Source organism: Prinia subflava, chromosome 8 (assembly GCF_021018805.1).
Source record: "Prinia subflava isolate CZ2003 ecotype Zambia chromosome 8, Cam_Psub_1.2, whole genome shotgun sequence".
NCBI lineage: Eukaryota > Metazoa > Chordata > Aves > Passeriformes > Cisticolidae > Prinia > Prinia subflava.
In genome coordinates this window covers 1,349,311-1,372,692 of record NC_086254.1, presented here as the reverse complement: position 1 = coordinate 1,372,692, position 23,382 = coordinate 1,349,311, and the positions used below count along the sequence as shown (strand labels likewise).

At 51.2% G+C, this 23,382-nt stretch overlaps 1 protein-coding gene across 1 annotated transcript in view; it reads left to right on the top strand.

Annotated features, from left to right (window-relative positions):
* Positions 1-23,382, top strand: part of GALNT17 (polypeptide N-acetylgalactosaminyltransferase 17) — a 211,584-nt gene that overhangs the window by 85,009 nt on the left and 103,193 nt on the right. Inside the window, exons 4-5 of the mRNA XM_063402370.1 lie at positions 1,134-1,308; positions 2,852-3,049. Of these exons, the coding sequence (XP_063258440.1) occupies positions 1,134-1,308; positions 2,852-3,049 (373 nt within the window). The remainder of the gene's footprint in view (positions 1-1,133; positions 1,309-2,851; positions 3,050-23,382) is intronic.

Here is a 23,382-nt window from a genome sequence, read left to right as displayed (position 1 = left end):
AGGTCCCTGAGGGTCTCAGGCACTGAACACACAGGCCTGGGCAGCAGAGGGAAATGAGCTGCACTGAACACGAGATTCGTGGTGGGAGGATCTTCTGAACAAAGCCAGAATCCCTTTCATCCCCTCATAAAAGCAAGGGGAATTTCAACTTTTGTGGTGGCAAAACAAACAGCAAGTGCCAAGGCTGTAGTGGTGAGACTGAGTGAAGAGGGCAGTGAAGCTCAGGCATGGTTTTGATGTCGTTTGAGTCATTTTGAGTGGGTTTGCAGCATTTCTAGCAGCGCATTCAGCTCAAACCTCCATCAGGAGCTCAGAGTGCTGCTGTTTGCTGTCCATGGGTAACATCTTCCTATCTCTGTGTTTCCGTCCCATTTCCTTTAGAGCAGAGGGGTGTAAGTGTCCCCTCGCTGCCCTTGGCTTCTGAGTGGCCCCTGGGCCCCTTGCTGGCCCAGCAGCAGCATTCTGAGCCCCCTGACCCTCTCCTGTGGGGCTGTGCTCGGCCCATCCTGTGCTGCCCTGCCCCAGGGCACTGTGTCCTCCCCATGGTGCTGAGGTCCCGTCACTGCCCCAGTGCTGCTGCTGCAGCCACTCCCGGGGGGGGTTGTTGAGGTGGGAGCTGTGTCCCTGCCCCACGGGCTGTGTCCCTGCCCCACGGGCTGTGTCCCCGTCCCATGGGCTGTGTCCCTGTCCCATGGGCTGTGTCCCTGTCCCGCGGGCTGTGTCCCTGTCCCATGGGTTGTGTCCCTGTCCCACGGGCTGTGTCCCTGTCCCACGGGCTGTGTCCCTGTCCCATGGGTTGTATCCCTGTCCCACGGGCTGTGTCCCTGTCCCACGGGCTGTGTCCCTGTCCCATGGGTTGTGTCCCTGTCTCACGGGCTGTGTCCCTGTCCCACGGGCTGTGTCCCTGCCCCATGGGCTGTGTCCCTGTCCCACGGGCTGTGTCCCTGCCCCATGGGCAGTATCCCTGCCCCACAGGCTGTGTCCCTGTCCCACGGGCTGTGTCCCTGCCCCGTGGGCTGTGTCCCTGCCCCGTGGGCTGTGTCCCTGCCCCGTGGGCTGTGTCCCTGCCCCGTGGGCTGTGTCCCTGCCCCGTGGGCTGTGTCCCTGTCCCATGGCTGTGTCCTTGTCCCCAGAGGAGCTGAAGGCGCCGCTGGAGGAGTACGTCAACAAGCGCTACCCGGGGCTGGTGAAGGTGGTGAGGAACCAGCGGAGGGAAGGGCTGATCCGGGCGCGCATCGAGGGCTGGAAGGCTGCCACGGGCCAGGTCACCGGCTTCTTCGATGCCCACGTGGAGTTCACTGCTGGCTGGTAGGTGCTCAGGGGCCTGGGCGGGGGGCATTAACAGGGGAGCACCCATGGGTTTGTAGGGACGTGTCCCTGCACAATGACACACTAATCCTCTGGCCTGGTAATCCTTCTCCAGGATCCCTTCTGGATTGAATGGCACGATGGAAACGTACGAGGAAAACCTTTCCTTGCCCTTGTTCCTCGTATTCCTTCTCTATTCCCTCCATTTGTGTGTGCACTTTCCCTGCTCCCTGTTTGTATTTTTCAGGATGATTTCCCATTCCCTTAGCTTTAAGTAGTTCCTGCAAGTTTGAAAAAGCCCAGGCAGCAAGGGAATGAAGGAGAAAGTGTTCCCCTCTTTTGAGGGCCTTTGCTGGATCCCAGAGGGGAAGGCTCAGATGCTTTGGATTCATTTGTTTCCTCTGCTGCTGGGAATAAGAGCAGAGGTGCAGAAGCAGCAAAAGGTGTTTCATAAGGATTTTTTTCAGAAAGATTCAAAATATTTGAGCTCAAGTGGCTAAAGTTTGAATCTATGTCATGACAGGAGCCTCAAAGGGATTTTTTTTTCCTTTAACCAAGTGTAAAAAATGCTCCATATTTAGAAAAGTGGAGATGGAAGAAGCTAAACTTGTGTTGAATTTGAACACAGTAACAGCCACAAAAACACCCAACCCTATTTGCAGCTGTTAAAGGCAGAGTTCTGCTACTGAATCCTTTTCATGACAGTGCAGCTGAAGGGGTATTTTAGAAGCTGTTTTTTATGCTGGGATCTGTATTCCCAGCTGAAGTTCCTCTCTCTGGTCACTAAATCCTCACCTGATCCACTGAGGAGCTCCCATTGACCGAGCCCTTGAAGCTCTTTTTTAAGGATTTTAGGAGGCATTTCTGCAGCGTGGGCTTGACCCTCCCTGCTGTTACTGGGGGCACTGGGAGTCCCAGTTCCCCCAAACTCCCCCTGCTGTGGGCACTTGGTGCCTCTGGAGCTGCAGAGGTGAGGCTGAGCCCAGCCCCTGTTCTGAACACATCCTAGAGACGATTTTTTTAGCTACAGAGTCATCAAACTGCATCCCAAGTTTAAAAAAGACCCTTCAAACAGTTCTGCTTTCAGGAATGTCCCCTGTTCTGCCCAGGGGTTTGGGATCTGGGGGAAGTCTGGACCAGTTCAAGCGTGGTTTGAACCAAGCACACCCTCCTGGCCTTGCCTTACAGAAGGGGAGGTTTCCAGCCAGGCTTCCCTGTGGACCAGGTTTTTATCCAACACAAGGACACAGACCTGTTGGAGTGGGTCCAGAGGAGGAACACAAAGGGCTGGAGCACTTCTGCTGTGAGGACAGGCTGAGAGAGTTGGAGTTGTCCAGCTGGAGAGGAGAAGGCTCTGGGTGGTTTCCAGTACCAAAGGGAGCCCCCGGGAGAGCTGGAGAGGGACTGGGGACAAGGGCTGGAGGGACAGGACACAGGGAATGGCTCCCACTGCCAGAGGGCAGGGATGGATGGGATATGGGGAGGAACTGAGGGGAAGCTGCAGTGACCTGACCGCCCTGCCGTGCTTTGCCCCTCTCCCCAGGGCGGAGCCGGTGCTCTCCCGGATCCAGGAGAACAGGAGGAGGGTGATCCTGCCCTCCATCGACAACATCAAGCAGGACAACTTCGAGGTGCAGCGCTACGAGAACTCTGCCCACGGCTACAGCTGGGAGCTGTGGTGCATGTACATCAGCCCCCCCAAGGACTGGTGGGACGCCGGGGACCCCTCCCTGCCCATCAGGTACGGCAGGGGCACCACTGACCAGGGCTGGGACACCACTGACCAGGGCTGGGGCACTCACACCCACTGACCAGGGCTGGGGGCACTCACACCCACTGACCAGGGCTGGGACACCACTGACCAGGGCTGGGGCACCACTGACCAGGGCTGGGGCACTCACACCCACTGACCAGGGCTGGGGGCAGGGAGTCATCCAGCTGCTGAGGGAGCCTGTGGGAGGGACACGCAGGACCCTGGAGTGACAGAGGAAAGGGGAAAGGCTTCAGACAGAGCAGGGTTAGGTGGGATACTGGAAGGAATACCCTGTGAGGGTGGGCAGGCCCTGGCACAGGGTGCCCAAGCAGCTGTGGCTGCCCCTGGATCCCTGGCAGTGCCCAAGGCCAGGCTGGACACTGGGGCTTGGAGCAGCCTGGGACAGTGGAAGGTGTCTCTGCCCCTAAACCAGGACACTGTCCATGGCAGGAGTGGCACTGGATGGGCTTTCAGGTCCTTCCAACCCAATCCATTCCATGGTTCTATGAAAGTGCAGGGAGATGACGTGAGGAAACCACCTTGGGGAGGTAGGGGCAATGCCATAACCCCCACCAGCTCTGGGACGTGAACCAGGGAGGGTTTGGAAGGGTGCAGGGGTTTGGAAAAGGGTGTTGGTAACAAACCCACTGGAGAGGTGCAGGAGCTGTGCAGATTTGTCCAGACTTGTGTAGAAGTGCAGGTGCCAAAGTGGCTTTGCCTAAGTTCCAGTGTTCAGTTTGTGCAAACAGTGAGGAATGAGAAGATTATTCCTGTGTGATGGAATGAGTGTGGATCCATGAAACACAGCACTGTGTTTTCCTGAACAGAAAGTCCCTCTCCTCCCAGGGCAAGCTTTGGAAAAACGTGTCTCAGGCTGTTGTAACACTCCAGCTGAAGGGTTGGCAGCTCTGAAATGTGCTCCAGCCCTGCCAGGCTTCAGGGGTGGGATGAGCCCAAAACAAGAGCAAGAGGGGAGGGAAGAGCTGGCTGTGGGTGGGAGCTGGGGCTGCTCTGTGTGCACAGCTCAGTGGTTTTCCCTCACAGCCCCCAAATATCCCAGTGATGCTCTGATCAGGTGTGGATCTGGCCAGGTGGGAGCCACCTGGATCCTGGCATGGTTTATCTGGAGAAGCCTTATCCTCAGGCACAGAGAGCTGCATGTGTGCAGGTCCCTGCCTGCTGGGAATCCTGAACCCAAACAGCTCTGCTTTGGTCACTGACATAATCCCTGGAAGCTGAAATTAGGTCTGTTCCCATTCACACAGAGACTTTGTTATTCCTTTGGCTCCCTTGTCCAGGCAGCACATTCAGCCCTCAATGGAGGAATTAGTTTAGTTTGGAGTCAGTTTATTCTGGACAGGAGTCAGGCCTTTGACAAATAAACAGTTATTTTAACCAAATTTAGGCTGCTGGACTTGTTAAAGCAGAGCTGGGCCATGCAGAAGGCAAAGCTGAGGAATCCAAAAGCCTCTGAAGGTGAGGTGTGAGCTGGCAGCTCCTGCTGGAGCCTCAGGAGGGTGATAAAAGTGGATCAACACTGCTGGGATAAACCCTTCTCAGCCAGTAAACATAAAAGTGAAGAACAAACTCTTCTATTAAACTAAAGTGGTGCAGATGGGAGATGCAGGAAGGCTCTGGCACAGGGAGTGTCCCCTGTGATTGTGACACCACCCTGGGAGCTTGCTGGGCTTCAGGACCTGTCACTGGAGGTGGCTGAGGAAACTGGACCCCCAGTATGACATTTAAAGGTCTGGCAACACCTTCTGCTCTGCTGTGCTCACAGAATGGGGTTTGAGTCTGTGTCAGTGCACTTAGGGGGTGGGTCAGGACAAGCTGGGGCAGAGCCATGTGGGGAGGGACAGCTTTGGTCAGGGGAAGGTGTTTGATGGCAGGGGAGGTGAGGTTTGGCTGGGTTTTGGAAGGTGTTAGATGTGAGGGGAGGTGAGAAGGCACAGAGTGGTGAGCTGAGGAGTTTCTGAGCTGGGAAAACCCCTCTGGGGAGCTGAGGGTTGGGTGATCATGAAGAGATGCAGTGGGGAGGTCAGGACCTTCACCAGGAGGATTTTGGGTCTTTAGGATGTTTTTCCCCAGGCTCCCCAGTATGAACCAGTTTAGGAGTTACCAATGAGCCAGGAGAAAATGGGGTCACAGGGATGTTGGACACTTCCACACAACTCCACATCTCACAGCACATTTCTCCTCTTTGCTTTGGTGCTGAGAACCGGAGGTGCTGCTCGTGGGAGGGAACTGCTGATCTGCAGCTGAGGAGTTGAAGGTTTGCTCTGGGACTTGGCTCCTGCTGCCAGCAGGTCCTGTTAGCTTGTTCTGGTGCTTGTTCTATCTTAAAAAAAATGTAGGGATGGTGCTAAAATCTGGGCAGGACACTGAGCACCACATCTCTGCATTTCAGCAGATTGCAAATACTGGCAGGAGGAGCTGGGAGCTGGGAGAGGTTTTTATCTGGGTCTCCTACAACCTTTGTGCAACCCTTACATCCCCTCTGGAGACAGCCCTGGAGCAGGGGATGCCCCATTATCCCATGGCATCCAGGCAGGTAATCCCAGGGATCTGCCTGCTCAGCTCTGAGCACTGCTGAGTGGAAGGAACATGAAAAAGAGATCAGAGCAGGGTTCTGGAGACACCTGGACTTGGTCAAAGGCATCTGAAATGTGGATTCTGCTGCTGAGGCCCTGGGGGGTTTGGGCGAGCCAGGGGGAAGGACACAGCCCTGAGACATGCAGGGACCTCCCAGCCATGTTAAATATTAAACCACTGAAATAACAGTGCTAGCAAGCGCTGGGGGAGGATTAGGAGCAAGATAAATGGGCAGTGTCCCCAGCAGGAAGCTAATGACACGTGCTGTCCCATTGTGTACCCACACACGGACCAGAAATAATGACTGCAGTTATTTCTTTGTCACATAATGCTCTGAAAATCCTGCACTGGGTAGCAATGTTTGCATGGAGGGGATACCAGTGCAGGCTCCATGTGATTATACATGGGATTAGAGGAAATTTGGAAATTATAGCATACATAGGTACATTAGGTTTTAAGAGATATTTTAGGATAAAAGGGTGGGAGTGAAGTGAAGCAGTTTATTCCCTATTTTTGGGTTTACTTTTGGTGCATGGGGGCTGTGGCAGCCCCAGGAGGAATTCCCTGCCCACCAGAGCTGCTCCAGCCCTGTGAACCCAGAGGTGACCAAATACATTCAGTGGGGACTGGAGACAGAATATGGGAACGGTTTGGGACAATTTTTTCTCCTGGACAATTCCCAGATATGATCATCCAGGTAGAGAGCTGATGACCTCTTCGAAATGAAATTCATCTAAAATATGGCCCAGTCTCAAACTGGCTCCAGGCTCCTGCTTTATCCAGTAATATCCTGCAAGAAATAGCCTCCCTTAATCCCCGGGAGCAATGCTGCTCTAATACCTGGGGTCTGCAATACATCTGCTGTTGTATTTTTGTCACATTAACATTTAAAATGCTGATGCACCAAAGATCCCCCCAGTCTCAGCACTAGCTGGGCCTGGTTTCACAGCCAGGCTTCCTTGCCAGACTCTGCCTACCTCTGTGCAGGAGATAAAATTGTGATTACAGGGTCATGGATCATGTCTGAATTAGCTCTCCCAGAAGAGGCAGACAGAAAATTACATTTAAAATGGTCATCACAGAGGTCCTGGTCTCCACCAGAGCGAGCTCCTGCAGAGCTGGTGGGATTTCAGTGCTGAGGTGTGTTAGGAGGGGATCTGTGCTGGATTCCATGCCTGGATGGGCTCAGCTGTGGAGATGTGGCCAGGATTTATCCAGTTGTTAATAACAGGCATTGATCAGAGTTTGCTGAGGGTCCAGAAAACCTGTAAGGCCATGAAAAATCTGCTGCTTTCAGAGTCCTGTGGGAAATCCAAGTGAGATCTTTGGAGATGCTGTGAAACAGCAGATTGATGGCCTGGTCTTGGGATATCCCACAGTGGGATCCAGCTTTTTAGCATCTTCAGGAATAATTTATTTGCCACTGACAGAACATGAGCCTTTTTTGAGGTTCATTGAGGTCTGGAGGCTGTTGTTTCACTGGTGTGAACCCCAGAGCCAGCACCTCCTCCTGCCTGACCTGGTTTGGTTGTGTCTCATCAGCTTTGGGCAAAAAGCTGCTGAAATCTGGGAGATTTATGGCTCCATGTGCTGGTGGTGCTTCATGGCAGCCCCAGGATTTGTAATTACAGGTGTGAGGTCCTGATGGCTCCAGGGAAACAATGAAATGCTCTCCTGCCCCTGGGTCTTGCCCAGGAGCCACGGGAGCAAATACTGAGCACCCCTGAGGGACACTCAGCTGAGCATGGAAGTGGGACTGGACACACTTTTCCACTGGCAGAGTGGTGAAACCTGGAGCTTTGCAGCCTGGGCCCTGCTGTCACTGAAATCAGAGTCACTGAGGGTGGGAAAGCTCCCCAGGACCCTCAAGGTGCCCCCGTGCCCAGCAAAGCACAGTGTGGGATGCCACATCTGCTCCTTTCCTGAACACTCCAGGGGTGGTGAGTCCACCACCACCCTGGATAGATTGGATTATTTGCAATATAATGAATTTCCTGATTTTCTCTTTGCATTTTCCACACGTGGCTGTGCAGACCAGTGGAGGCAGAGGCTGGATGGCTCCCTCAGTGAGCAACCCCCTCAAGGTGCTGGGCTGGAGAAGCCCTCAGGTGGCTCCAGAGATGACAGAGAGCCTCTTTCCAAGCCTGCCATGCAGCTGGGACCAGCTTTTAGGTTAAACTAGACTTGCCATGCAGCTGGGACCAGCTTTTAGGTTAAACTAGACTTGCCATGCAGCTAGGAGCCAGCTTTTAGGTTAAACTGGACTTGCCATGCAGCTGGGAGCCAGCTTTTAGGTTAAACTAGACTTGCCATGCAGCTGGGAGCCAGCTTTTAGGTTAAACTAGACTTGCCATGCAGCTGGGAGCCAGCTTTTAGGTTAAACTGGACTTGCCATGCAGCTAGGAGCCAACTTTTAGGTTAAACTGGGCTTTGGGCAGGGCTGCGCTGCAGATGTTTTATGTGGCACTTCATCTTTACTTGTGCTGGAAGACAAAAGCTCATTTAATTAGAATTAAGAGCATTGTGAGGAGGAAATGGGGTTTGAGAGTTATGGATTGTGAAAGAATAGAAGGGCTGATAGGTTTGGGGTTTTTTATAAAGATGAAAATAATGTTCATTAACCCACTCAATTACCTGCTGTCTCAGCCTCACAAATGTTAATGAATGTGTTCTTGCAGCATATCTAGGAAAGAGCAAATTTCATCCCTAGGTGTGGGAATGATGCAGGGATGGAGATGGGAAAAACAGAGGGATTTTAGGTTATTTAATATGGCCCAGGAGTGAAGGTTCTACTGCTAACAAGATATTTGTGTTTAATTAAAGTGTTCCTCAGTCACACAGCTCAGGTGGTGCTGAGCTGCCCCTCTCTGGTGGCTGTGCTTTTATTTGGGGCTGGACCTTAGGGATTTGTGCTGGGATAATTATTATATTTATTTATTAATTCCAGAAACCACTAACTATTGATTTTTCCATGGGGCTTCCTGCAGCCATCATCCCGTGTTGGTGTTCAAAAGCCCAAAGACTCAGTGCTTTCTTTATTTTAATTAAATAAATGCTGTTTCTTCCTTTCTAAGTCCAACCTCTGAGACTTCTTTCAGGCCACTGTAACAGCCTGACAGTTCTGTGTGTGCAGGATTTGGACAAACTCTGAAACAGCCAGAGGAATAGAGCTCTTGGGAATAACCTCTACTGGCATAAAATGATGGAAGAGGATCTCCATGCCTGGGACAAGGCGTTCCTGTAGCACATCCCCACCCTGGCAGGGCTTCCAAGGTGCACATCACACTTTCAATAACAGATTTAGACAGATTTGCCTAAACTCTTGTAAATAATTTCACCACCACTGGGGTGCTCAAGGTGGCAGGATGCAACTCAGGGATGGTGCAAACCGTTGAACACAGGTGTGGGGAAAAGGCAGGATTTTAAGGATATTTCCTGGGTTTCTGTTGGTTTGTTTTGAAAAAAGTCTTGAGGCATTTGTACAAAATGCTACTTTTTTTCTTTTTAAATTGTTTCTTTCTGGCTATAACATCTCCAAACTGCAGGGAGATTCCTGATTCTTGGTGGAAATGGTTTAAAATGTTCTCACTCTTCTGGCATTTGGAACCTGAGGGGAAGATTTCCACAGGAGTCAAATATGGGGGCAGTGAACAGAGAATTTGATTTTGGAAACCTCACTTGGAATGTGTGAGAAGATGCTGGTGTCAGGTGTTTGCTTAGAGGGATGGGATGGGATGGGATGGGATGGGATGGGATGGGATGGGATGGGATGGGATGGGATGGGATGGGATGGGATGGGATGGGATGGGATGGGATGGGATGGGATGGGATGGGATGGGATGGGATGGGATGGGATGGGATGGGATGGGATGGGATGGGATGTGTGGGAATGTCTCAACAGCTGCAGAAGGCTCATGGAGCTCTTCCAATGGCTTCAGATAAACCTTAAATCAAACAGATAAAATTTAAATGAAACAGGAAGATAAATTGTTGGCAGTGGTGATCCTCCCCAGGCTCTGAAGCCGCACTCCTTGAGCAGGTCAAGGAGACCAGAGCTCTGTGCTGGGCACCCAAATGCTTCATCTCCCTTCAGGTCTGGTTCTCCTCCATCCCTGCACTGGCGCAGTTCCATGTGAGGGCTCAGCATAATTTCCAGCAAAATCCCAAAGGAGCCCCAAAGGACTTTGGGCCAGACCTTGGTCCACCATGGGAACAGCATGGATTTGTCCAAGGACACCTTGGACAGGGCCTGGAGCAGCCTGGGACAGTGCAAGGTGTCCCTGCCCACGGCAGGGGTGGCACTGGATGGATTTCAAGTCCCTCCCCACCCAAATCCTTCCAGGATTCTGTGGCTGTTCCCCAGGCAAGGTTTGGTTGGGGCTTCTGGAAGGAGCTGCTGCAAACATCCTGTTGTGCAAACACCTCAACAAATCCAACCCATCCATCCCCAGCTCCTGGAGACTCGTGCTTCCAGGGATGGGAAGCTGAAACCTAAGGTTTGGTCACTCCTGGCTGGCAGGGATAATGAAGGTTTCTGAGAACTTGAAAACAAATAACAGAAGAACTGCACAATCACAGAATATTTTGGGTTGGAAGGGACCTTAAAGCTCATCTCATTCACCCCCCCTGCCAAGGACAGATTCCACTATCCCAGGCTGCTGCAAGCCCTGTCCAACCTGGCCTTGTAGAGAAGAAATTAAGGGATTTTTTTATTTTTAATTAGTGTCAGTCTTGTTTGGGCTCGGGATATAGGAGAGGGAAGATTTAGGTCACAATCATGACCTCAATAACTTTGTCATCCATCTGCAGATTAAATTAAAACTCAAGTGCTTTATCAGCTTCTAAAGTACTTCAGAAAGAACCTCTTCAGTGTTCTCAGTTTGGGCTTTCCTTTTAGTGCTGAGGGTTTTTTGGGGATGATTTGAAGCCACATAGTAAAAATTTTAATTGACTTTTTCGATTTTTATGTTAACGGTACTGGGAGGAGTGATCCTCAACTGGCTGCACAAAGTGACTTTCACTCCCTGGTGTGCTAATTTGAAGCTCTTAAACTTCCCAGAGATTCCCTGTGGTGTGAGAAAGCTGCCGTGGACATGTTGGAGCTCAGGTTGCTGCTGTTGGGCCTCTTTATGAGGAAGTCTTCATCTGCTGGTTTTTAATGTCACCTAATTTAGTGCCAAGTGTAAAAGAGGCTCTGTGATAGTTTGTGGTGGTGTCAGGTTTTCCAAAACGAGCAGATTGATGTCACTGCCTGGGGAGCCTCTGCTCAGGGTGCCCCTGAGGTTGTGCTCCTGGAGCTGGCTGGCAGCAGCCCGTGGATGAGCAGCTCTCCGTGGATGTCAGGGCTGGATCTCCTTTCAGCTCTCAGCATTCCTGGAGGGTTCTCCTCGGGACTGGCCACATGCAGAGCAGGAGATCCAAACCTTGTGAAACCTGGCAAGGTCCCCAGCGAGCCCCAGGTTTGGGAGAGGGCCCAAATGTGATTCTTCTGTGAATTAGAGGAAAGCTTTTGGGGTGAAGGCTCTGTGTTTGTGCAGCTTCCCCATGTCAGGGGCAGAGCTGTCATCAGAGCCACCACGGTGCTATCACAGGGACAAAGCAGAGGGACCTGAGGGGCTCATGCTGGCTGCTTTGGCCAAGTGACCTTGAAAAAGCAGTGTTTGAGCCCTCTTTGGGTGGGACCCTTGGGGCATGGAGTTCAGTATTAAATACCTGCCCCAGAGAAGGCTGTGCCTTTCCTGGAATGGGGGAGATCCACCCTTGGGTGCTGAGCCTTCAGGCCAGCCTGGTGCACAGGGAACCCCCTGGGGCCCTGCCCAGCCTTGGGTGGGACTTGTCATCACCAAAACGTTTCCCTGCTTTGCCTGAGAAGGGGCTGTCTGGAGTCAGGAAGGTAATTTGGGGCTTCCTTGGCTGTTTCAGTTGTTCCTGGATGAAAATAAATGCAGGCAGTCTTGCTGTGCTTTTTGATGATTGGTGGTGCAAATGCCATCATTGTTCTGGGAATCACGGGACACTTTTGAAAGGTTTTAGGGGTGTGATTGCCATGCTCTGCTCTGCTTGGGGACAGTTTGGGGCAGTGTAGGACAGATCCAAAGCTACTGGAGACCAGAGGAGGGACAGGGAGATGGTGAAGGGCCTGCAGGGGTGGGGTTGGTGGGGTGTCTCTGCAGGCCTAGGAGTTGGATCAATGATCCTGCGGGTCCCTTCCAGCTCAGCATATTCTGTGATTCTACAAAACCATCACACTTGGCCAAGTCAAAAATGTTATTGCCTAAAATACAAACTTAAAGTCCTCCTTCAAGCACCAGTCAAACCCAGCTTCTCCCTGAAGGGCCTTGAAAACTGGGCAGGGACATTGAGCCTCTGGCTTGTCCCTTCAGGAGAACAGAATTACAGGCAAGGGAGCAAATTCTCCTTCCTGAGGGGAGCCGTAGTTTATTGGTAGAAAATGTTCATGTAATCCATTTCTATGAAGAAAACCACGCTGGCCATACTGGAAGCATTTGCTTTTGTATTTTAGAGCTTTGCATAAAAGAATTATTTTGATTAAAAAGAAAAGAAAAATTATGCTCCTGGTTGAAAAAATAAAAAATACTTGCACTGACAGTACTTTAATCTGAGCCCAAGTCACAAAAAACAGCATTTATTGATGTCAAAGTTGCTTTAGAAATGGAAAGAGTAAACAGGATTTGGCCTTTAATTTATGAAGGGTTTTGATTTTTCAGAGGCATTAAAGAGACAGAAAAGATGGGTATTGAATTATTTAACAATTGCTAGGAAAATTAAGCTTCAGAGAGCCTGTTTTCACTGCAATAATCTTATTAATGAAAACAAAACAATCTGGGGCAGCACCAATATTCGGAGCTCATACCCTGCTGCCTGAATTGTTTCCGAGTGGTCCATGAAGTGATTTTGGAAGTCAAAGCCAAGCTGAGCCTTTTCTGTGGTCTGTTCACACTTCCCAGGAGAAAGCTGCTGTTGATGGATTAGCCAAACATATTTTCCCTCTAAATCCAAAGCAGAGGGGAAAAATATGCGAGGAGGAGTTGGGGGAATTTGGCTCTTTGAATTTATTTTTTCATTGGCAGATGGCTTTTAAGTGATTTATTGGCCAAAACCAATCCATTTTCATTAGAAAGCAAGTATTTAATGACTTTGGGGGTGGGGACTGCAAACAAAGCAGTGATAATGGAGCCGATGGTGCTGGGTGACACAGCAGAGCAGCTCTTCATCAAACAGACTTTAAAGAGTGTTTGAGAGCCAGTGCTGAGGGCGATGATTTCTTTTCATGTGCGCTTTAATTCACTGTCCTTTGCAGTCAGTGGTGCATAAATAGGCCTAGATTGAATTAAAGGAAAAATGGATCCTTGCTCTCATCCTCAGAGCTGCAGCAATCCGTGTTGGATGCCCTGGGAGCTCCCAGCCATCCCGGACCTGCTGCTGTGTCCTGGAGAGTCTGAAGCAAACCCTGCTGAGGTTCCACCTCGGAATGCTCTCCTGGTGCTGGAGTGTCTGCCCTGAGGGTCCCTGAGAGCTGCCCCAGCCCTGGGCCCAGCACAGGCAGCACCTGGAGCTGCTGCAGGAGCCCAGAGGAGGCTCCAGGATGGGCAGAGGGATGGAGCAGCTCTGCTGGGAGGAAAGGCTGGGAGGGCTGGGAATGTTCACCTGGAGAGGAGAAGCTTTGGGGTGACCTCAGTGTGACCTTGCAGGGCCTGAAGGAGCTCTGGGAGAGCTGGAGAGGGACTTTGGACAAGGGAGGTGGCATTAGGCTGAGAGTGGCTTTAGATGGGATATTGGGATGAAATTCCTGGAGGTGAGGGTGGGCAGGCCCTGGCACAGGGTGCCCAGAGCAGCTGTGGCTGCCCCTGGATCCCTGGCAGTGCCCAAGGCCAGGTTGGACATTGGGGCTTGGAGCAGCCTGGGACAGTGGAAGGGGGTGGAACAAGATGATCTTTCAGGCTCCTCCAAACCCAAACCATTCTGTGATTCCACGACACCTGTGGAATCCCTCCTCAGCTTTGGGGACGAACAGCTCCAAAGTCAGAATTTGCTGCTCTCTGCACCCAGACTGTGCCTGGAGTCAGGGCTGGGCTCCTGCAAAGCACAGCTTGAGCACTGGCAGCCTGCACTGCTGCCAGGGCACTTCTGGCATTCACATGGGAGTGAGGTCGCCCAGGAACATCTTTTAGTTGCTGTTTTTGGAGGTTCCTGATCCTGTCAGTGCCTGGAAATGATGTACCTGAGGCTGGCTCTGGGCTGCCTGGCCACAGAAGCCCTGTTTTAGGAGCTTTACAGGTGAGCATCAGCCCTGCTCACCCTGAAGGGCGAGGTGAGGTGCTGGATCATCCCTGCTCCCACCTGCCCCACCATGAGCCCCTCAGCTTTGCCTCAGGGCTCTGAATCCTGCCTGGAGAGGCCAGGAGGAGGCGGGGAGTCCTCATAGCTCAGGACGATTTCGGGGCTCTCCAGATCAGAATCCCTCTGTGCCTCCAGTGCTGAGAGGACCTGTGCAGAGCAGGAGCAGGCTGGGAGCAGCTGCTGGGAGCAGCTCTGGCCAAGGCTGTGCCCTGAGAGCTGAGGCAGCTCCGTGCCCCCTGCGGGTCTGTGGTGCTTAATGAGCACCATGCTCACCTCCCTGGTGCCTTGTGGCTGCTCTGCTGCTCAGAAAACGAGCAGGTCCTTACTAATGAGCACTGGGCTTGTTTTGAGCTGGGTCTGACTCGTGCTGGATTTGCTGTGATTAATGCCTGGGCACACTCAGCTCTGCTGGAGGACACGGAGCTGCTTCAGCCTGGCACAGGGAGCACAGAAGTTGTTCTAAAATTGAGAAATCGGGTGTCTGTGAGGGGGCTAGCTCTGCTCTGGGCTCATCTGCCCTGGGGAGAGCAGCGCTTTAGAGCCCTGCAGCCCATCCCCTCCCTTCTTTAGGCCTGGTTTAAATTTGCAGGTGTTGGGGCATTAGTACTGGTCTGGCATTGATATCTTTGGAAGGCTGACCTGAGACAGAGACTGGACAGAGCTGGAGAATAAAGTAGGGATTTATTGAAAGGCTTCTAGGATCTGCCTTGGGCAGGATAAGAGCCTGGCCAGGGCTACACGAGGGTGGATTTAGAATGGTCACAACATTTCTGACTGGTCACAAGATCTTACATTTTTATAGGTTTTGGTCCATTTGCATATTGGGGTTTAATTGTCCTCTTACAACTTCAGGTTGTGAGGTCCCATCCTTCTTGTTCCTCCCCTCAGCCCACCCTTGTTTGTGCATTTGGGCCTGAAAGTTGTCCTTGGTCCCCAGCAGGAAAAGGATTTTTGTGTCCCTGCTCTGTGAAGAGCTCACCAGCACTGAATGTGAGGCTCAGAACTGCACCCCTATGCAGCACAGAATCTGAAAATATGAAGGTAAAACTTAAGGCATCAGCATGGCATTAACCCAGCACAGCCCACAGCTCTGGCTGACGGGGTGACATCCCTGCTGGACACCAGCCTGGTGTGTCCTTTCCCCTCCTCTCTGCAATCTCTGTGCTTTCCCTTCAGGAAATGTTCTTTGGGAGAGGAAAAGACATGAAATTTTTAATGAACATCTGTCAGCGTTTTTGTGTGCTGCCATAAGACCTCAGAGCTCTGTAGCTGCAGCAAACTGGTCAGAATGGGAGACCCGGCCTAGGAGGAGGGTTTGGTGTGGGAAGAGATGGCACAGGGTGGGCCCCACATCCATTCCAGAGCAGCCTCCACAGAGATTCCTCAGTGCAGGGAAGGAGGCTCAGGTGTGCTGTGTCAGTCCTTCCCAAAGTCATGGCTGGGACTGTTTGGAAGGAGCTGTTCCCTCTGCTGAGCAGGGGATTGCTGCCTGCAGAGACAGCGGTCCCTGTTGTCCCCAGCCCTGCCACCACCAGCACGGCTCTGTTCTCCTGGCACCTGGAGAAGCCATTGCTCACAGCCAGGTGTGCACCCCAATTGCCTTCCTGGTTAACGCTGCTGCTCCTCTCAGGCCCTGGGAGAAAAAGCAGCTGACAGCTTTCCAATATTCTCCACAAATGGAATTTTATGGCCACGTGATCCCATGGTTCTGGCTGCTTCTTTTAGGGGAAAGTTCTGGTTTTTCCTATTGCAATGACAGAACTTTTTCTTTAGGTGTGGGAGGCCAGCTAAAGCAGGGTGCCAGGGAATTGTGAATTCCTCGTTGTACGAACTCCATGCAGGCAGAACTAAAAACTCGGAGAACTGCAGGCTCCAGGGAAGGTGCCACATCAGGTTTTGAAACTGTGGCAGTCCTGAGTGGGACTGCAGTTGAACCATTAAATGTGTCAGGAACATTCAGTGCCAAAACAGAGGCAGAAGCAAAGGCTGGCACTGAGAAGGGGTTTGGGGATGCAGCTTGATGTATTTTGCTCCAGGTTTGGAGGAACTGGGAAGCTCCCTGTTGGGCTGCGTGCACTGGAAGGGACAGTAAGGCAGACTGGGATGGAGTAGCTGATGCAGGAAAATGGGAGTGTTAAAAACTGCTCTTCCTTGCATGTGTTGTCATTTCCCAGAGGGATCAAATTGTTGGTTCTTCCACTGTCCCAGAGTGTTCCAGGCCCTGTCCAGCCTGGCTTTGGACATGTCCAGGGATCCAGGGACAGCCACAGCTTCTCTGGACACCCTGTGCCAGGGCCTCGCCACACTCACAGGGAAGGATTCATTCCCTGTCTTTAACCTAAATTTCTCCTCTGGCAGTTTGTACCCATTCCCCCTTGTCCTGTGCTCCAGTTCCTGATCCAGGGTCCCTCTCTGGCTCCTCCATGGCCTCTCCAGACCCTGGGAGGTGCTGGGAGCTCTCCAACAACCTCCCCTTCCCCAGGCTGAACAATGCCATCTTTCCCAGCCTGTGTCCACGGGCAGGGGCTCCAGTCCCACCTTTAGCCTCATACAGCACCTCCCCTGAGCCTCCCTGTCCTCCCCAGGGAACTGGGATGTCTCAGGGCATTTCCTGCTCCTTCTTGGTAAAGGGAAGGGATGGGAACATCCTGAGAGCTGTGTCAGCCCCGTGTTCAGGCTTATCTCTGTGCTTCAGTTGACAGCTGTGTGGGTATCATCTCCAAAGCAGAAAATAAACAAACTCCAGGAGCTCTGAGCTCTGTATTTTCTCTCTGTCCGTAGGCAGCTGCACTTGTATGTGGGCAGTCATGGCTTTGACACTTTTCTGAGAGGGAACAAAATGAAAAATCTGGGGTTTTTTTTAGATGGCAAAGTCTGCTAAGCTCTTTTCCCTTCCTCAGAGTGAATTTCAGGATCTGTCTAATCCACAAGATATATTGTTGCAATGCTCTCTGTCCACTGATCTGCAAATGTCTGGTGTCCACCAGAATATTCCTGCTGGGAAGAAATCGTGTTTGGAAGGAGAGAGAAGCACATGAGGTGCAGTGCTAAGGATGGGGAGCTGAGCTCTGGCTGAAGATGCTCTAAAAATAAAGTGGGGAGGAAGGAGAGGAGAGATTCCAGTTCCTTTTGGAACAGGGATGAGGAGATGAGGGAAGCAGATGGCTGCTTTGCTGGATTGTTCCATCTCTTTTGGGGAAGGGGAGTTGCAGTTATTTCCAGGAAAAATCACCTGGGAATTCATGGGAACAGGGATACTACAGGATTAGCAGTTTTTGTGGGCTGTGGCACCAGGCTGGTGTCCCTTCACATCTTCCATCCAAAGGGGCTCCCAATGCTGGCCAAGATCTCCAGGGAGGCCTTGACACAAACCAAGGGGCTGTGCAGCCCTAGCAGTGCTCAGGGCTCACAGCACAGCCACACTTTCCCTTTTAGCAGGGAAGGCAATGTAGTCTGAGTGCTTTTTTCCAGGGAGCAGTGCTTCCCTTGGCCAAGATGGCCATAAATCAGCCCAAATTCCCTGTGTGCCTGCAGAAGTGGCTTCGTTTCAGTTGGGAGGGAGAATTTGCTTCTCCCGCAGTCGTTTCTTTTTCAGCTTTTGTGAAATAGGCTTTAATATAGAAATAAATCATCAGAGCATTACTAAATTAAAAATAAGCATAGGAGCAGACAGAGCTGCCAAGCTAAGGTTAAACTTGGAGCAGGAGATCAGATTATGGTTTCATCAGTCTTTCCTCCCACTCTTTGCTTAATTTGGTACTTAAAAGAAGCTAATAAGCATTGCAGAGCTCTGCACACCCAGCTGGTTTGGAGAGCAGTCTCCTGGTCCTCATTTTCTTATTTTGGGTCACACACATCACTGCACTGATGTGCTGGAGCTGTACTTGTAGATGCCACAATTTATTGGGATGCAGCAGGATTACACTTGCTTGGAGCAGAGATTAGCATCAAATTTACCTACCCTCCCTGCGAGGAAAAAGGAGCATTTCCAGTCCACTTCAGGTCTTGGATTGGCTTTGTTTACTCTCAGACCTGACCCCAGCTCACTTTTGAAGAGTCTTGGAGCAACAGCATCATCAGGAGGAAAAGTGGCCATCACTGACAGGCAGCTGGGAACTTCCCAGGGACAGACTGGCAAAGGGATGGAGGGGCTGGTGCTGCCAGGGATTTACAAAAATGTGCCCAGAGCAGGGGAGGGTGAGGAGGGGCTGGCAGAGAGCAGCTGTGGCTGCCCCTGGATCCCTGGCAGTGCCCAAGGCCAGGCTGGATGGGCTTGGAGCAGCCTGGGACAGTGGGAGGTGTCCCTGCCATGGCAGGGGTGGGACTGATCAGCTTTAATGCCCCTCCCAATCCAAACCATTCTGGGGTTCTGTGTTTCATTCCCAGTCTGAGACACCCGAGTTGGTGTTTGGAGCAGCCTTGAATTTCACAAACACTTTTGTCCCTTTCAAAGCCTCATTTTTAATTCCTCCTCCCCTCCATTCCCAGCACTTCAAAGAATGCGATGATATTTTCATCCTGTTTTTCCTCTGTATTTTACTGAAAGTTGAGCGTGGCAAAATCCTTGAGCATGTTCTTGACTTGGAGAGCTGAAAGGAATCTCTAAATGGTGCTGGATGTGATCCACGTGATCCATCCAGGCCTTTGCTGGGTCCTGGCCACTGTTTGCAATGTTCTGTGCAGGTCTTTTTGCTCTTTGTTTTCCATAATCTCCATTGGTTGTGTGATGCCATTGCTAAACAAATGAGATGATAATTAGCATAGCAACATCAGAGGAAGCTGATTTTCCATCTGTAATAGGGATGATGATAATTAAACATGCATGACCTCATTGGGTTGAATAGGAATCAATTAAAATTAAAGCTTGTTGGGAATTCTTTTTCTCTTGTGAAATTTTTCAGAGAAAGCAAGAATGACATAAGTCCCGATGAAAGGAAATTGGGCTGATTTGCACCCTCAGTATTAAAAAATGAAAAAGTTGGGAGATTTTTCAGGGATGGAAAATTTGATGGTACCTCCCCTGCCCGGCCTCAGCCATGTGTAAATGCCCATTTTGATGAAGTTTATACTTTGGAAAAACAAATTTTAGAACTTCTCAGCTGTTTCTAACACTGTTTAGAAAAACTCAGATCAAACATGTGGAAATGCTTCCCCAGTTTGTGTCCAGAGAGGCTCTGTGGCCAGCAGGGTGTATAAATTAGTTTTGTAATGTCTTAATTTCCTGTGCATGAGTGAACATTGCACTGGAGCAGCTCCTGTTAGAGGGAAATGATTTATTATTGGAGAGGTGGAACAACAGAGGGTTAAAGTTGAAAGCCCAAATCTGGGGCCCCAGAAAGGAGCTGCGGTGCACTCACCCTCTGCCAGAGCGGTGGGGCCTGAGAGGCTCCTGTGGAGGGCAGGCGGGAAAGTCTTGGGTTAAATTCCTTCTTTTTGCCATTCCTTTCCAAAGTGAGGTGTCAGTGGGGCCTCAGCAGTTGCAGCCAAGCTTGGCCAGGGCCTCTGGGTTTGGGTTTTGGGAGAGGTGTGAAACCTCTCAACCTGTGGGTTGGTTCAGGTCAGAGCAGGGGCCTGAAGAATGGGAAACCAAAGTTTGGGTGGTCCCAGCTCCATGTTCTGCGTTTTGGGATTTGCTTCCAGGCCTTTGGTTGGAGCTCTCCTAGTCTGTGGGATTCATCAAAGGTGGGAAGGGGTTGGAAGTAAGATCCACTCCCATCACTGTGGTGAGGGTGCACAGGGATCCTCTGGATTCAGCTGCTGCTTCCCATTCCTGATGTCCTGGATAACATCCCGAACAAGACACTGCAGGTGTTTGCTCTGGAATAGTGCTGTCCTTTGGGAAGGGAACGGCCTCAGGCTGGGCCAGGGCAGGCTCAGGGTGGACATCAGCAGGAATTTCTCCCTGGAAAGGGTGGTCAGCATTGGCAGGGGCTGTCCAGGGAGGTTTGGAGTGCCCATCCCTGGAAGTGCCCAGGGAAGGCCTGGAGGTGACACTCAGAGCTCTGGGCTGGGGACAAGGTGGGGATGGGGCACAGCTGGGACTAGATGGGCTGGGAGGGCTTTTCCAACCTCAATGACTCTGTAATTTTCTCAGCTTTCCCCCTTCCCTCGCAGAAAAAACAATAAATCTTACATTCTGTCAGAGTGAAACAATTGCTGAAATCCTTTTTTTCGTCTTTGGAAAAGTTTTGTTTCTTCACCATCCTCAGCCATTGGTGTCACAGAGGGTGTGATGGCATTTCTGTGTAGTGGGAGGTGGTGGCTTAAATTCTAAGTGTGGCCTCTGGTTCCTGTTGGGATTTGACACTTTTTAACTCCTGTGATGGGGCCATTTCTGATTCAGTCTCAGATTTATTTTATCAGATTTATGTCTGATAAATGACATAACACAAGCTCGTGTCTCTGCAGGTGACACTCAAACCACAGCATGAGATGTGAGCACACAAAATATGTGACAAATACTGCTTTAGTTTGAGCATCTCCATTTAAACTTCCATGTTTTCCACATGGACTTTTTCATCTGCCACGAGCATCTTGGTGAACATGGAGAAGTGTTCCTGAGGAGAGATGCAAGATGCATCTCTGATAACTTAAACTAGCAAATCCTGGCTTTATTTAGTTTTCATCTCATCCTGGCTTTGCCTCATTTACGTTCTGTTTCTGCAAGATGGGGCAGTCAGAACTGAGAGTGATGGGTTCATTTTCTCTATCCTCATAGGCTTTGCTAAAAACGCAGGAAATTCTATCCACAGGCATCAGCTAAAAGGAGTTTCTGGGGCTGCAGGAGTCCCCCCAGCTGAGTTCAGATGAAGGCAGCACAAAAGACTCAGTGAACACTCTGCTGCCTTCCCACGTGCCAGTGGAATGCCTTCCTCCTGCATTTGGCCTTGGAGCTGCACAGAAGGCAGCTCCTGCCAGTGGCTTTCCAAGAGGGAAGAATGCTGCCAAGCCTCCTTCAGGCACTTTCTACCCAGTGGTTTTTATCACACCCCATGGAGCCGTTCACTGAATGCCCTGGGTTGGGGTCCAGCCAGGACAGAATATCCTGAGCTGGAAGGGACTCACAAGGATCATCACAGTCCAGCTGCACTGGGCAGCCCCAAGAATGCCAGCCTGCCCATGAGAGCATTGTCCAAACTGTGCTGTTTTCTGAGCTCGGGCAGGGTTTTGTGGAGAAAAGGGGTTAATGGGGACTCAAAAGGTATTCTACTGCCTCTCTGCTCCTCATCAGATGGAGCTCTTAGGGATCCCCGTGGAAGAAGGATTTATCCTGGAGCAGCTCCCCCCTCAGTCCCAGGGGTTCAGTACCCGCTGCCATCCCATGGGTGTGGGCAGGGTCCCTCTGCCTGCTCACGGGGCTGTGGGGGGTTCCTGGGGGTTCAGCACAGCTCCCACAGGTTCTTTGGACTGACAGCAGGGAAAACCATCCTTTGTTATGTCCATGCATTTGCATGGACATCCATCATTGTCCATCCATCATGTGTGACCTCTTTTTGGTGGCCTTTGTGGTGGAAAAGACAAGAGCTGAGTCAACAGGAGAATATTTGCTGTGCCAGTGGTTAGGAGAGGTGGGGAACCACGGACTGGGCCAGGCCTGAAGGGACCACAGCGGGTCCCTGGTGCCGCCTCCCTGCTCAGGCAGGGCCATCCCAGAGCACAGGGCACAGCATTGTGTCCAGAGGGCTCTGCAATATCCCCGCTGAGGAGACTGCAGCCCCTCCCTGGGCAGCCTGCTGAGGGCTGGGCACTGCCAGGGCAGAAGTTGTGCCTCCTGGGCAGGGGGAATTGCTGGGCTCAGTCCCTGCCCGTGGCTCTGGTGCCACTGCTGGGCACTTTTTAACTCCTGAACTGCACTGGCCTCGCTGCCGGAGCTGTGCCCCACGAGGGATGCTCACCATCCCACGGCATTTTCCTGGGCAGGGGAAGCTGAACCTGTCCATTTGATGTGGGATTTATAAAACAAGGAATTTCAGGAGGGCTGAGAGCAGTGCTGGGCTGGAGGATCAGAAGATGAGCTGTAACAAGGACCTGGTGCTGTTCATGAGGACAAATCTGGAAGAGGAGTTCTCTCTTCTGCCTCTTGATTGCCCTATCAAGGCCAGGACCAAACAGGCAGGATGCAAGTGAGTGCTGCTGCCCAAGTTGCTGCTCTAATTAGAACAGTCCCTGAACCTCATGCAGACTTACAGTGTAGTATCAATTCAGGTTAAATTGGGAAACTGAGCAGAAAATTGCTGTCTGGTGTTTGGAGTGGTTTCTGCATCTTAATATTATCTGATATTGTATCATTATGTACTGATGCAAAATGCCAACAAGTAATGGCAGAGCCCTGCAAGTAATGACACCGGGATGGGAGAGCAGGAAATAGTGAGAGAAATTTAATTTCTTATGCAGTTTCATGAAATAAAGTCAACTCAGGTACACACTTGTTCAGATTAAATATAATGATCTGTGTCTGCAGCCCGAGTCTGCCGGGAATGCACATCCAGAGGCTGGGGATGGAGGGGGGGAGTTGCCATGGAAATACAGCCAATGTCACACTTGCAGCGTTGCAAATGGCTCATGTGTCATGGCTCATTTTCCAGAAGAAGCGGGGAAAACTGGGAATTAGGGGAAAACATCTTTAAATGTTTGCAGCAAGGCAGGGTCAGGACTGTGTGGGGACAGCTGTTGGGAGTGCTGAGTGTTTGTGGGGAGAAGGGAGCCCAAAGCACCCCTGGGGCTCTGCAGCACTCCTAGGCTGCCTGATCCCTCCTCCTTCCTCCTGCTGGGGCAGCACAGCTGGAACACCCCTGGGCTGGCTGGGCTCTCCCTGCCTCCCCTTGGGGACTGCACAGGGCGACAGCTTTCCCTCGCTTTGCTCCTTCCAAGCCTTTGGCAGCCCAGTTCCTGCAGCTCCTGTTCCATTCCAAGTTGGCTGAGCTGTGCCAGATGATCCCGAGTTATTGCTTGATCTGTCCTGTAACTGGCAATTCAGTTGCTGGCTCTTGTGGGGACTAACACGGCTCCTGCTTTAAAATTGGATGAAGTGCTCAAGAGTATTTTTATTTTGTTCTGATTTTGGGGGGGAATAATGGTTTTGCTGTGCAAAAATAAATGAGGCTGCTAGACAAACAGCTTGGGTTGTTAGAGCCTCTCTCCAAGTAATGGTGGTGTAATTCAGGCCTCTAAAATAAGAGGCAAACAATAAATAAATTATTAACCTGTCTTTAGAGTATTGAAATCTGTATGTATTTTAAGGCTGTAGTGGGTAAATAGGAGCAAATGAGTGTTTGAACAGGCAATAGAGGAACAACAGGAGGATCAGGGAACCAGAATCCACAAGAATTCCCAGCTCAGGACCTGCCCAGCTCCTGCCAGTTCTG